The sequence below is a fragment of the Clarias gariepinus genome, chromosome 7 (assembly GCF_024256425.1).
Source record: "Clarias gariepinus isolate MV-2021 ecotype Netherlands chromosome 7, CGAR_prim_01v2, whole genome shotgun sequence".
NCBI classification, from domain to species: domain Eukaryota; kingdom Metazoa; phylum Chordata; class Actinopteri; order Siluriformes; family Clariidae; genus Clarias; species Clarias gariepinus.
This window is the reverse complement of record NC_071106.1, coordinates 36,705,479-36,719,906: the sequence shown is the minus strand read 5'-3', so window position 1 is coordinate 36,719,906 and position 14,428 is coordinate 36,705,479. Positions and strand designations below refer to the sequence as shown.

The following is a 14,428-nucleotide window of genomic DNA, read 5'->3' as shown; positions in this document are numbered from 1 at the left end:
TTGGCCCCGAAATACTCCCTGCAGCATCCCTCAGGGTCATTTACGTTCCAGGACATAAAACATGTAGACCCAGTCCACTGCCAAACTGTTTCAGTGCTGGAAGTTTCTAAAAAAAAAAAAAGCATCCTTACCTAACTTTCTTCCACAGTCGAAGCCTTCTGTCCTCCGCTGTTAGCGCCGGAGCAGTAAGACTCCATTTGCTGTGTCCAGCTCATGCTCTTCAATTTACAGCGCAATCATCGTGGTTCTCCAGCCAAAGGGCAGCCGCCATTAGAAGAGTCGGGTGAGAGACGCTAGTGCTCTAGCCTATGAGGCGCGTGGCACACTTCGGCTCTAGTGATCAGGGCCCATTCGACCAGGAAGCTTGCCTCATCAATTGCTCTGGCAAGAGGGTCTTCCAGTACGTCATGCGGCAGGTTTCCTTTCTGCAAGACATCTCTTAGGCTTCATAGTTGGATGCCAGGCTCGCAGGTCCTTGAGTCAGCATCCCAGGATTATGTCTAAGACTCCTTGGGGGTACTGGGCGCACACTACACAACCCTGGGGGTCCAGACACTTGCAGTGCGGCGGAGTGGGTATTCTCGGTCCCATAGCACTTTCGCGCAGCATCGAGTGTAGCGTGTTTTGAAAGGGAACGTCTCGGGTTAGTTTACTGTAACCCTGTTCCCTGAAAAAGCGGAAATGCCGCACTGCATGCGTGACTGGACATTCTTTAGACAAAATTTACCTGAGGGTGTTTCCGGTTCATGCCTATTTATAACCTCCAGGTGCACCTCATTGGTTGACATAACCTGCCTGAGGTTATACATGTCAAAATATTTTGACACACACGTGCCTCACAACCAGGAGGAATCGTTTCCCATAGCGCTTTCGCGCAGCATCTCGTTCCCGCTTTTTCAGGGAACAGGGTTACAGTAAAGTAACCCGAGACAAACTCGTTCATTTTACTGTGTGTGTATTTTGAGCTAACTCTTGTGAGAAACAACTTCGAGTTGGTATAAATAGCTCCTGAAATTAAATAGTTAAATGATAAAAAGTCCAAACCTATCCTGGTTTAAGTAGGATTATTATATCGATTATGTTTGGGTGTATAAACCTGGCAAGGACCTGAAAAATAAAACCAAAAACCAAATATACAGAATATAGTGTAACGTGTAATGTATTTTACTTTTGTTAAAAATGGGTCTTATCAAATTGGTATTAAAAAAATTCTGTTCAGAAAGCGGAATTGAAGTCAAGATATTGGTACTAGTATAATTTTTTTTTCCATCCAACTCTTGCGGAGGTTAGCATACAGTGGGGAGTAGTGATTACCGTTGTCGCATTGCACCTCCAGGGATGAGGGTTCGATTCCTGCCTCGGGATCCTTGTCTGGATTTTGCATGTTCTCTTCATGCTTGGGGGGTTTCCTTCAGGGTCTGCAGATGCATGCAGATTAGGTTGATTGGCATTCCCAAAATTGCCTGTTGTGTGTGTGTACTGCGCTGAATTGCCATTCTGTTGAGGGTGTACCCCGCCTCGTGTCTTAAGCCTCCTGGGATAGGCTAACACTGTATAGGATGAGCGGTATAGCAGATAAATGAATGAATTCTTGTCATTGCTATAATGTACAGTAAGTAATACTTTTTTTATATTCCGCATTATATATCTATATTGTTCCTTAATAATTACAAATGGTGGTCTGTGGTGTTCCTTACACTTTGGAAGGTTTTAGAGCTTGGAGTTTTTTTGCTCTTTTGTCAGAAACTCAGCACTGATCCTACATCAGGTTTAAAACCATGCTATGATGTAACTGTGGGTAACTGGCGTGAGGAGCCGGCGTCCATGTTTGGTGATTTGAGCTTAGGAGCGGTAAACTGCAGAGAGTGCAGCTCAAAGAGAGTCCCCTAAAACAAACAGTGCACAGTAAGGAGAGAAGAACACGGTCACACTAGGATGTAAAACGTATCTGCAGGCGTCCACGGTGGCCACACGGCCGGATCTGCCTGACCGCGTCCGAGCGCCTGCTTTATAGAGCGTCGAGTGCTTTAGCTGCTCTGTTTTATATGAACAAGATATGAACAAGGGATTCCTAACTGAGACCATCACATCACTAGCTTTGGTCTTATAGGAAGAATTCTGTGTTTCTACTAGAAAGAGAGAGAGAGAGGGAGAGAGAGAGAGAGGGGCAGTCAGGCGCTTATCGCCCATCAGTGAGTAGCAGCTGAATTAGCTCCTCACACCACACAGGCCTCCACAGTGACGGACTCGTTTTTCATGCTGTCAGCTTCCCCTCCTCCCTCACTCCTCCTCCCTCACTCTTCCTCCTCCTCTTCTTCCCTCCATCTCTCACTCTTTATCACAGTGCTTCATCCTGTCTTCTATCTTTCTTTCTTTAAACTATATTTATTTTTCTTAAGGTATATTATTATTTTCGTTCTTTTATTTCTTTAAACTATATTTACTGTCCTAAAGGTTTATTGATTTCTTTCTTTCTTTCTTTCTTTCAACTATATTTATTTTCCTTAAAGTATATTCATTTTTTTCTTTCTGTCTTTTATTTTTTCTTACTTTAAACTATATTTATTTTCCTTAAGGTATATTATTATTTTCTTTCTTTCTTTTTTCTTTCTTTCTTTCTTTCTTGTTTCTTTTCTTCTCTTTTTTAAACAACATTTTCCTTAAGGTTGATACATTTCATACTTTTTTTCTTTCTTTCTTTTCATTATTTCTATTAAGTACATCTATATTCTTTATCCTGTGTGGATGCACACACACACACACACACACACACACACGACTGCCGTGTCACACAAAGCTATCAGCTATTATTACGCCTCATTACATCACCATTATTTAAAAAAAAATAGTCTAATGACTACTGAAGGTCTGATTCACTTATCCACACGCGCGCACACACACACACACACACACACACACACACAATACAAAACAGTAATTCTTAGCCTATGCAGTGGAACCTTGGTTTATGAGCATAATTTATTCTGGAAGCGGGCTCGTATTTCAAAATTCTCGAAAACCAAAGCGAATTTTTTCATAAGAAATATGGGAAAACAAATTAACATAAAACAAATTAACCTGCACTTTATCTTTGAAAAGAATCGCGACAGAGCACAGAGAAAGAGTGTGTCTGTGTGTCTGTGAAAACATAAAAGTTGGAAAAGTAGGAGGGGTCTGTGTGTGTGTGTTTGTGTGTGGCAAGGTGTCGAATGACGCGCGCACACAGACACATAAAGCAGATTGAGCCTTGAGCAGAGACAGAAATTGGATCTTTAACCTCTCTATTAAGACTTGCTTTTGCTTTACACGCACCCTGTACACACATGCATACAGACACTAAATAACATATCTTTTACGCACACACATGTGGTCACAGTGTTATAGTAAACAGTACACGGAGTGCACGGATGTTGATTATACCTAGTGAGAGACGCCCACTAAGACCCAGCAGGGGAGGCGATTACCCACAATTCCGCAGCGAAGAGAGAGGAAACCGTTGACTCAGTTGTGATCACGTGACGCTTGTCTTGTGGAACACTCGCAAACCGTGTTACCCGCAATCCGAGGTTCCACTGTACAATTAAACAGGTGCATGTCTGAGAAACATTATAAAGTTTAGCAGCGGGAACATTATACACTTCCTGAAATTAATCTAAATCTAATTAAAATATTGTCATGTGATGATATTACAGTACGACAGAACTTTATATTAGTGTAGAACGTTATATTATAACTAGATTTGGTAAAACTTTAGCAAGTTATTAGGTTTTTTTCTCACATTGTTTACTTTTTTACTTTAAAGCATATCTACTTAATTTTTTCTTTATGTATTATCTGCTTTTTTTCTTTATATAAACTATATTACTATATATTTTTTAAATTATTCCTCTTTCCTGTTATCCTCCAATGTATGTCTACTCTTTCTTTCTTTCTTTCTTTCTGCCTTTATACTGTACAGTATGTTTCCGTTTTTTTACATTCTATATACTTTCTTTATGTTTTAAAAGTATATTACCTTTTCTTTTTTTCCCTTTCTTTAAAATAAATATACTTCTTTCTGTACAGTATATTTCTTTCTTTCTTCTATTTACTTTGTCTTTTATTAAAAGTAAATGTACTTCTTTCTTTGTTTCATAATTTATTTACTTTTCCCTATCTTAAAGTAAAATAAACATTTTTATTTTAATATTTTAATATTAAAATAATATTTCATTTTTTTATATTTTAGTCGAACTCCTGCATCGTGAGTCGCTGCACCAAAATCGTCCAAACTTCCTGATGAAGGCCTGTTTATTTTATTTATTTATTTTTGTGATTTGAGCCCACCCCCAAGGAGTTCCCCAAATAAGTCAAACTTGTAAAATCAAGTTTTTTCTTTAACACTCCTTTTAGACAGTAGTTGATTCTGTGTCTGTTCACCTCTGTGTTGTTGTTCTTGTTGTTAGTGAAAGTACAGTAAAACTAATTTCAGCAGCAAAAATGCAGTTCATTTTCGTGCACAGGCGACTAGTGCAAATTATTTAGGATTGCAGTGAATCAGAGCCTCAGCATGTCAGAGTTTCCTGTAAAATCATAAACTGCACTCACAGGCAATTTAACATATTTGTAATAAAAGCTTCTCTTCCGGTGCTCTGTTTGTGTAAAAGCTTTGTGCATCAGTAATTCGTGTACGTGTATGTGTGTGTGTTTGTTCTGAGAAGCAGATTTGCAGGTAATCGTGTTTGTTTGTGTGCAGGTCTGCGTTTTTTCCGCGAGTCAAATCTAAATGTGCTGACTTTCCAGTTTATGAATGACCCGCGTCCCCTCCATGCGGCACGAGGGAGGTAGTTATCTCCCACAGCAATTATGTGTACAAATGAATAAAATAGAAATGCAAGTGCAGAAGCACACACACACATATATACACACCACATAGTGTGTATGTGTGTGTGTGTGTGTGTGTGTGTGTGTGTGTGTGAGAGAGAGGGAGAAAGAGAGAATTTAAAACTGCACTTGAATTGCACTTTTTGCATAATTGCATAATTCGACGTTCTCATCGGACGAGAAACACACGGCACAACCAGAAGTCGTTTATCACACTGGGAATAATGTCAGCACACACAGTTCAGGTCCGCGTGTGCTCCCTGTCACATGCTCGCTGCATGCCTTGTCAGCAGCTCTCACACCTCTGCTCATCTCTGTATAAACCCAAAAAACCAAACCTGATCAAACTTTGACTCCGCAAACCAGGAAGTAAAGAATAAAACACTGAAGGATGTGCTTTCTGGGAAAATAATCAAAATGAGCAGTTACATGAAGCGGAGGTCCTGTTACCTCCCTAGTGTTGATTATTTTTCTGACAAGTGGACATCCTTAAATGTTTTAGTATACTGTAACATGCAGTTTTTTAACAACTGAAATTTTCTATTGACGAACAAACATTATGTTGTAGTTTTTAATAATTACAGTCCATCCTGAAAACTTTTCCACGGTGAAAAGTTGTCTGACCAAAATCGATCTTAATATGAATACATTCATAGTTTTCCTTCACAGTCGTCTAGTCGTGTTAATTGCCAAAATCCACTTCGCCACATTCCTGACGTTGTATATTGCAGTGCAGGAGAAATCCAAGGCATCAAAAAATAAAATGTGCTCGGTATAAAAGATTGCAGCAATGTGTACAGTATATGATTCAAAGGTAGATTGTAGAGGTTTGTCGTCTTTGTAGGTGGTTCATGCCTGCTTGTAATTAAAATCCAAACATATGCTGAATTCCTTTAAAAACCTTGCATACAGGGGGTTGGAGAAAATCTAAATCCAACCATGCACTCTAAACTGCTAAAGAGTATGCTTTAATCCAGGCATCACTATATGGCGGATCAGAGTTCAGATCCAGACCAAGTGGTAGTTCTAGCTGGACGCTGATGCTTTTCTGATAAAGAAAAACATTAAATTTTTTCCTAGAAATAAACACGGCTATTTGCATCCCTCAACAGAGACAATCAATGTGATAGTTTACCGTGTAGAGACAGAACGTGCGGAAGAAACAGAAACAAAAGAAGCACAAGACAACATGTCTTACTTCAAGAAAAGGAAAGTAGACTATGAAAACTGAATCTGTGAAAATGAATGGATATACATTTGCATTTTTGCGGAAAGTTTAAAACCAATTTGTCTCATGCATTCCAAAACCATGGCGATAATAAAAAGCAGATATGTAAATGCTCCACTATGAGATAAAACACAGATCGTTAGAGTAAACATATTCTCAGCAAGGCGAGGTGCGAGAGCATTTAACATACCTGAACTGAGAGCCCGGTGTAACAGAGCAACAGAGTATACTTTCACACTGATTTACAGCCCAGCAGCATGTAAATGAATATTCACTAAAGATTGATGAAAGATTGGTGTTTGTATTCCATACAAATATAAGGAAATACAGTATACAAGGCCATCTGTTCACTTGTTTAACGTAGTAACTGAAAATTGACAATAAATATTATTAAAATGCTATGGAAATTTTTTACAAATTTTTTTTTAAAGACTTACAATGATTGCATGCAGAAAGAACTGAATCCTAACACAAACATAAAAATAATCGGACCTCAGCCCGAAGAAAGTTTTATTGACCTTTAGACCCTCTTAAATTTGAATTCAGGCCCCCGCTCTAACAGATACTAAATCCATGTCTAAATCCAACCCTGCGCACTTAACATCTAAATAATACGCTTGATCGTAATCATAAGTAATCATGATCGCGCTGTATCACAGTTAATTCATAGTCCATTTATAGGCGATTTAAGGCATGTAACATCACAGAGTCGAGCCAGAAACTCTTAAGAACTTCAGTTCAGGGCTATTCGGCTCATTCTAGCAGAAAAATGTGGGAAAGCGCGCGGCACAAGATACTAATTATCTCTGAAATAAGATGCTAATCAAGACATTTTAACTTAATTTGTTTTGGATAAATTAGTATGTCATGTTCTGGCTAGAGAGAATACAAAGAGGTAATTATCTGGCATGTAAAATAACAAACACACTAAATTGCTCTTTAATACAACAATAATGCAAAAAAAAAAAGTTGTATAGTTTATTCTGCAGACTTTTAATATTAAGGAGTGTATCATACACTCCATGTTATTTTCATTAAGATTGAGCTCGTTAAGGATTTTAATGACATATCAGCCAAAACAATGCCCTCCATGTCATTTACTTCGACGAGTCTTTATAATTAAAATGGTTATCTCTATGCTACTGAAATTAACTTGTTTTGTCCTTGGCTCTTTTCTTTAGCTCTCTGGTTGACAACTCATCCATTTTGTAACATCTTTAACACCTCACGTAATCCCAGATACATAATAAACTACTGACGTACTTGCTGACTTACTCAGTAAAGATAAGGGTGAGCAGAGGTACAGGCCACGCTTTGGCCCAGTCTATACAATGCCTTTTTTAGTGTTTCCCATACACCATGTTGCTTAATGTATGTTCTGCACGTGCTCAGATACAAAAGCAGAGACAGAAATATATATGTGCTCAGATGGTTTTTAGTTCTCGTCCTCTCCGACACATGCCAGTCAGTGTGTTAACCTGGATCCCAGGGCTGTTCGTACCTGTCATAGAGTTCATCCTGGTAGCAGTCGTAGTCCAGCTCATACTCTGACCTGCAATGAGACAGAATGTGGAATAGTGTGAGTGAAAAGCTCAAAGAAGCTGTCACACACACACACACACACACCTTTATTCTGTCTATTCTAACACCTGACAGTGATGCCTCATTGCTCATCTGTGACCTTGTTGCCGTGTGCCAAGAGTCAGAGGCTTAACACAGGATTGTGCCTTTAAGATTAACACAGGTTCAGACAAATACATTTTCCTTGGATTGACAGTTCAGAATTATTGGCACCTATCAACGAAAGATTGTGAGTATGAATCCGCGGTCAGGGTCCAAAAGAGCAAAACCGACCGTGCTGTCTCGATGGTAGGGATTACAACTCTATCTCTCTGTCTTCTTAAAGGAAGAGTCATTCATTCTAAACCAGGACACTTTTCTGTCAAATTCAGTGAATATCTGCTAGCTGTCTGTTCTGTGTGTGTGGGCTGGAAAAAAAACAAAATAAAAAACTCAATCTTCACAAACAGCTCTGTGAATGGGAAAAAATGAAGTGGTGCGGACCTCTCCAGATAACACTGTGCCAGCCAATCAGCAACAAGGAGCATTCATACTTGATAACATTTTATTATATTCGTGAGGCAGGGTGTTCGTATGCTGCCTCACGAATTTTCACCCTTAAGAACAGAAATTCTGCATGTGAAACATTTTCAGCATGTGAACAATGAAAGTTGCGTGTACGTCTGGGAGCCATTCAGGATTTGTTTCCCAAGCAAAGCGAGATTAGATAGATTTTGTGGTTGTTGTTTTTTTTTGCATTAGTAAAGACATAGCACAGTGGGTCCCAAGAATTTTTGCAAGGACGGTAGCAAGAAAAAAAGGGATCCACTTTCAGTTTGATAAAGCAGTCGTTGCCAAGAGGAATCATAAATTAAGGTTAAGTGAGGTTCAATATACATATATTAATAACATTTCTGAAGGTTTTAATTGTTTTTATATGCAAAAATATTTTCGGATGGCTGAAACAATTTATCTGCATTTACATGAATGAAATTTCAAACAAAATTTCTCCTTAAGAACTTTTCCCCAGAACGGATTACATATGTATGGCGAGATACCGCTGTATATACATTACATATTTCAGAAGGCCACAGGGAGCTAAACATTTTCACACATGTGTATAGGTGTCACAGCATGCGCCAGTGATGGGCGTGTGCCTCAATCATTTGTCACACCTAGCTTACTCCGTAGGCTAAATGGGCAACATGCACGGCACATCTTTTTTAGTCATGTCCAATTCCCCCCCGTCACTAGGGGGCTTCCACATTAAGGCTACTACTACCACTCAGTCGGGAGGGCCAAAGACTATCACGTGTTTCCTCCGAATCACGTGACGGCCAGCCGACCGCATCTTTTCGAACTGCTCGATCATGCACCGTTGGGGGCAGAGAAACACTCGGAGGACAGCACTATCTGCTCCTTCCGCTTGCGTGAGCTCACAGATGCCCCTGATTGGCTGTAGAGCCGTTATTAATGTGGGGGCACTAAGTACCTCTCATCCCTCCCCTCTGAGAGAGCTTGGCCAATTAGCGCTCTCTAGACCTCCGGCTGCAAGAGTTTACAGCATCACCCAGGAATCGAACCAGCGATCTCCGGATGATAGTGGCGAGCCACTCGGAGGCCCGCAGGGCACATCTTTAATGGATCTCAGGTTTTCTTAGCTCAGGGTCCTGGAGGTCTACAGAGCAGAGTTGATCAGCCGACGGCTAAAAGAAATCCGGAGGAGTGGCATACGAGTGGGGTGAGGTAACAGATCCAGCTTTTGTGATCTTGCCACCCGAAGAGGAAAAGGCCCCTGATTCCAGGTGAAAAATCTACCCAGCCAATGGACGTCATGAGGAAATCCTGTCCCAGTCAGAAAAGAGGAGACATTTAAGGGAGTGTTTACTTTGCCACGTTCCTCTCCTTTTTTCTGTACTCCCTCCTTAACCCTTTCCTTTCCCTATTATCTTAAATAAAGCTTCCCTTTTTCCATAACATCTCCACAACATTTAAAAAAAAAAACAACTGTAAGCAGCTCTGGATATGGGTGGCTGCCAAATGCCGTAAATGTAAATGGGGGCCAAGAGAAGAGCTCATTCCCTGCCTGGTTTAAACATCCAGAACAAATAATTTTTTGTTTAATATAGGGCAGCTAGCCCAGCTGTTAGTGTCACGGCCTTGGCAATGCACCACAATGAATGAAGAGCTGAAAAATTTTGAGGAAGATGAGGACTAGAGCAAATGGTGTATTTTTTTTGACTGACTCCGCCTTTAATCACAGCAACACCACCAAGTTATAAATGCTTGTGACCTCATAAATGAGATAGAAATGAAAACAAAGGCTGTAGAGAGTTCATGTAGGATCTTGGTGGAAGCATGTTAACCTTCAGTATGCTGTGTGATTGTGAAGGAAACCCAAAGCTGGTTCATGGGAGGGAAATGGGCTAGTGTGGGTGTGTGTGTGTGTGTGTGTGTGTTTGTGTGTAGCCATTTCAGGGTCCCTGGTTCAACCGTAAGCTCAGGTTACTGTGTAGGGTTTCACTTGTTCTCCAAGTGTCCTTGTGTTTCTTATAGGTGATCCAGTTTCATCTGTCCTGAAGGTAGCCTGGCTAAGCAAATTTATCCCTGAATCCATTTAGGCTGAATGACCCTGACCAGGAACAAGTAGTCTTATATATTCATTCACTATTTAAACCACTTATCCTGTACTGGGTCACGAGAAGCCTGAAGCCTATCCTATACCAGTGATCTTGGGGCACTAGGCAGTTTACACCCTGGTCGGGGTGTCAAACCATCACAGGCCACACAAGCACACACTACAGGAAATTTGTAAACCTACTGTATCGTGCATGTCTTTTGAAGTATGGGAGGAACGGGGTGTGAATGGCGGCAGTGCTAACCACAATGCCATTGTGCCACCAGTCTTATACTCATTAATACAGTTATAATTATAGGTATTTTATTGTTGAGATGTTTATGTCACAAGTTTATGTGATGACATTTTTCTTATCCAGGAAATGGAAACTTAATCATATGTATATTTAGCTGTATGTGGACAAAAAGAAAAGGTACAGCCAAACATTGATCATTCATTTGCTGAAACATTTATTTATACTTTTCCGCTCATAGTTAATAACAGTATTGATAGTACATATACCCAAATACCCAAGGCTCACTCATGCCCGTGATGACCAAAGGACAGTTGATCCACTGTGGCACACCTCAGTGTAAATGCTGGGCATGATAGAAAGGCACCAGCACACCCAGTGGGTCTAACGAATCTGATAGACCATCCCGCAACCATGAAATCACAGATGAGAAATCGTAAAAGTAGATAAGATAAGGATGGAGTTTTGTCTTAAAAACGACTCCAGTATATATCCAGCTCAACAGGATTCATGCTGTTTGTTGACTGAAGCCAGCTGAAAGTAGCTGTTTGTTCCTGTCGCTTCTCTGATCGTTAAAAATGCACATTAATTGTCTCCTACTATGTGCTGATAAAATTAGCACCTGATTTCTGCTACAAGTGAGTGCAGTGATGATAATGAGCCCTGAAACTGTAATGACCTGTCAGTGGTGCACACGTGTGCATGTGTGTGGGTATATGTTTGTGTGTATATATAAAATATCAAATAAGAAATTTAAAATCCGCCTCATTCATACTTCACTTTCATTTTTATGATAAATACTTTTTTAATATAGCTGCGGACAGTGTGCGTAGCTCATATATCATAAAGACATGACAGATCTGGATCGTGTTTATTTCATTTGCATGGGGCGAGGAAGAAAAGTAACTGAAAATACACAAACAGACACACACACACACACACCACTCAGCTCCTGGAAATTCTCCAAGCTTCTAATTCCTGTTGCTTTTAGTTAACAGATGTATCTGTAAACATGTCAGGCACTGCGACCAGCTGCTGTACCACACACACACACACACACACACACACACATGCACACACATACACACATACATAAACACATACAACCCAACTTAATTACAATCACATATAATTAAAGACGTGCCTAAAAGACAATATAAACAATAAAAACAAGGTCACGGATAAGTCTTAATCAAAACTCAGCTTTGTTACGAAACAGAGCTTTCACTAAATTTCAATCCACCCACTGATCCTGTCAGGTCCAATCTAGTGATTTCCCCGCTCGCACACATGGCCTGTCAATCATCTAAACATGGGTATGATTCACGAAGGTTATGTCAAAACCCAGTAAATACTGTACCTACTGATCTAAAGGGTTTGACTTAATATCAAATGATATGCCGATTTAATTTCAAAATTTATTTTTCACATAGTGTACAAGACCATACACAGTATGATATGCAGTGAAATGCTTATACGACTGGTCATGACCTAAAAAAGAAAGTTAGAATAGAATCGAAAGATTTTACTGCAATCGGAATAATTGCAATAATTAATTAAAAACATTTGAGATGAATATACAAATCTACAGTTTACACTTGAGAGATTTAAGTCACTTAAACCTGTTTGCAGTTTACGGTGTCTCAACCTGCTTTAAAGGTTCCCATATGTTTCATACCTCAAACTCCCTCTGTTTCCTCCAAACACGCTGTTTTATTGTCTATGTAAATGAGCTTCTCTTAAGCCATTTCCTCCCCAGAGAGCAGCAGAGCTGAGCAACAAACCCTTTATGGAAGTGCATTTTTATTTTCTAACCAATCTGACCTGTTTCAAAATTCTTAGAGGTGAAGCTATGCGCATTGTTTTCTCCTTCCTGGAATGACATCATACATGAACAAACATGGAGAAGGAGTCAAGATCAAGAAATAAATTTCACATAATAGGAGCCCTTTAAAGATGGTAGAAAAGTACTAGAAAAGTTCCAGGCCTGTCAGCAAACAGAGATTAAGCCTTTTGCATGAAAAACTGTGGATAGAGGAATTCTGGGACTATCAAGAACAACTGTCCTAGACCTGGTGAAAATGCCTTTGGAGATCAAAACAGTTCGGAAACTCCGTTTAATATACATTATAATAAACATTATAATTGGTATTCTGCATGTAGGGGCAAAATAACACAATCAAGGGAAAGTGTTTTCTGCCCTCTTCTATATACAAAATCTCACAAATGCCTCTGATTGACAGGAGAATGTTTGCTCCTCCCACCTCAAGAACATAAGACGTATTTTCTCCTTTGCTCCCGGACATGGACCATATGCACACAATGTGGTTTAAACTTATGCTCTCCTAATGAGGGGCACAAATACTCTCTCTCTCTCTCTCCTTCCATGCAGTAGGCTACAAATAATCACTAATAAGTGGCAGCATTTATGCTCCATACAAACGTGGTTTACGACTGCACCTATAAGCTCCCTGTGATTCATAAGAAGACCCTCTGTTTTTCTGAAGACATCCGCACTCGGAGACGGCACACATCTACATTTTCCACCAGTCAATTTCGGGCCGGGCATCTCTGAATCACCGATTGCGCATCTGCTGACACTTTTATTATCCTGTTAGACTGAAAAGTTCTCTGTCGGCCAATCAATGTCTGTCAGTGACACACACACACACAAAAGAAAATAGTCCATGTTGTAAATCGAGACAAATAAACAACGAGGTGACAGATTGCACAATCGCACAAAGACAATTACGCCACAAGCTCTATGATTTATTTGCATTTCCAGTAAGACGCCGGATGAAAGAGACAGCTCAGGAGAGGATTTTATTTGTTAGATGAGAAAGCAGCATAGATTTTGCAACATCCTGTGTTTTTCTAAAGTTATCAATTATCATTATATAAAAAGAGTCTAGACTCCATCCACTTTATTTATTCATATTTTGCTTCCCAGGATCCAGACAACCTTGTATTTATTAATCTGGTCTTGAGGAATAGTTCTCCAGGTGTCCTGAAGGACATTTTTTAGCTCTTGTTTTTGTCTCTCATTTTCAGTCCAGTCCCTGTACCTGAGCAGTTTCAGAGTAAGGTATTTGGCTGGCACCCTGCCCAGGGTATAGCCAAATACCTTGTACCCGAAGTTTTCTGGCAAAGGCTCCAAACTTCCTGCAACCCTGTATATACAGTACTGTAAGTAAAACATTACAGAATATAAATGATAGAATGAACTTAGGACATGAACCAGTAAGTAACTGGTGCAGATGATGACAGATGATCAGGTCATTTATTGTCTTTAATCTACACAATTTAATTAAATATGAAGAAATGAGGGGTGGCTCAAGACTTTAGAGACTATACAGTAGCTTGGTGTGAAATCATTCAGGTCAATTCTTATTTTATCATCAGATCTATCATTCTGAGAGCAACGTTCATCCTTAACAACAACTACTTCTCAATTCTTTACGGAAAATCCGATCCCCTTGTGGTCTATCTGCCTGATTTTTACCAGTTTCCTTAAGCAAGGTCATCAGGCATTTTTTGCTCTGACATACACCTAACAATTCTGACGTCTCACAGCTAATGCATAAATCCGACTAAGAAAGCGGTTTTCCGGTAATGTATTTCATTAAGAAGGATGTACTATTTATAATACTTAATCTTACACGCTAAAAACTGCTGGGTTAAAAAACAACCCAACCATAACCCATAACCATAACACGCGCTGGGTTGTTTTGACCCAAGTGATGGATTTAACCATTTAACCCAGAATTCTGGTTTGTTCATCTGACCCAAGCAGTGGGTAAAATTAACACTCTAGCTGGGTTAAATGTTAAAGTGTTGGGTTATTTTATTTGACCCAACCAGTGGGTAAAATTAACACTTTTGCTTGGTTGACACATTTCATTTAATT

At 39.7% G+C, this 14,428-nt stretch overlaps 1 protein-coding gene across 2 annotated transcripts in view; it reads right to left on the bottom strand.

Annotated features, from left to right (window-relative positions):
* The window catches only part of LOC128527476 (RNA-binding Raly-like protein), a 95,058-nt gene that overhangs the window by 22,108 nt on the left and 58,522 nt on the right, over nucleotides 1-14,428 (bottom strand). Inside the window, exon 3 of one of the 2 annotated variants that reach the window (XM_053499868.1) lies at nucleotides 7,593-7,643. The exons of the other annotated variant lie outside the window; for it this stretch is intronic. Coding sequence (XP_053355843.1) covers nucleotides 7,593-7,643 — 51 coding nt within the window. The remainder of the gene's footprint in view (nucleotides 1-7,592; nucleotides 7,644-14,428) is intronic. 2 annotated transcript variants of the gene reach the window in all.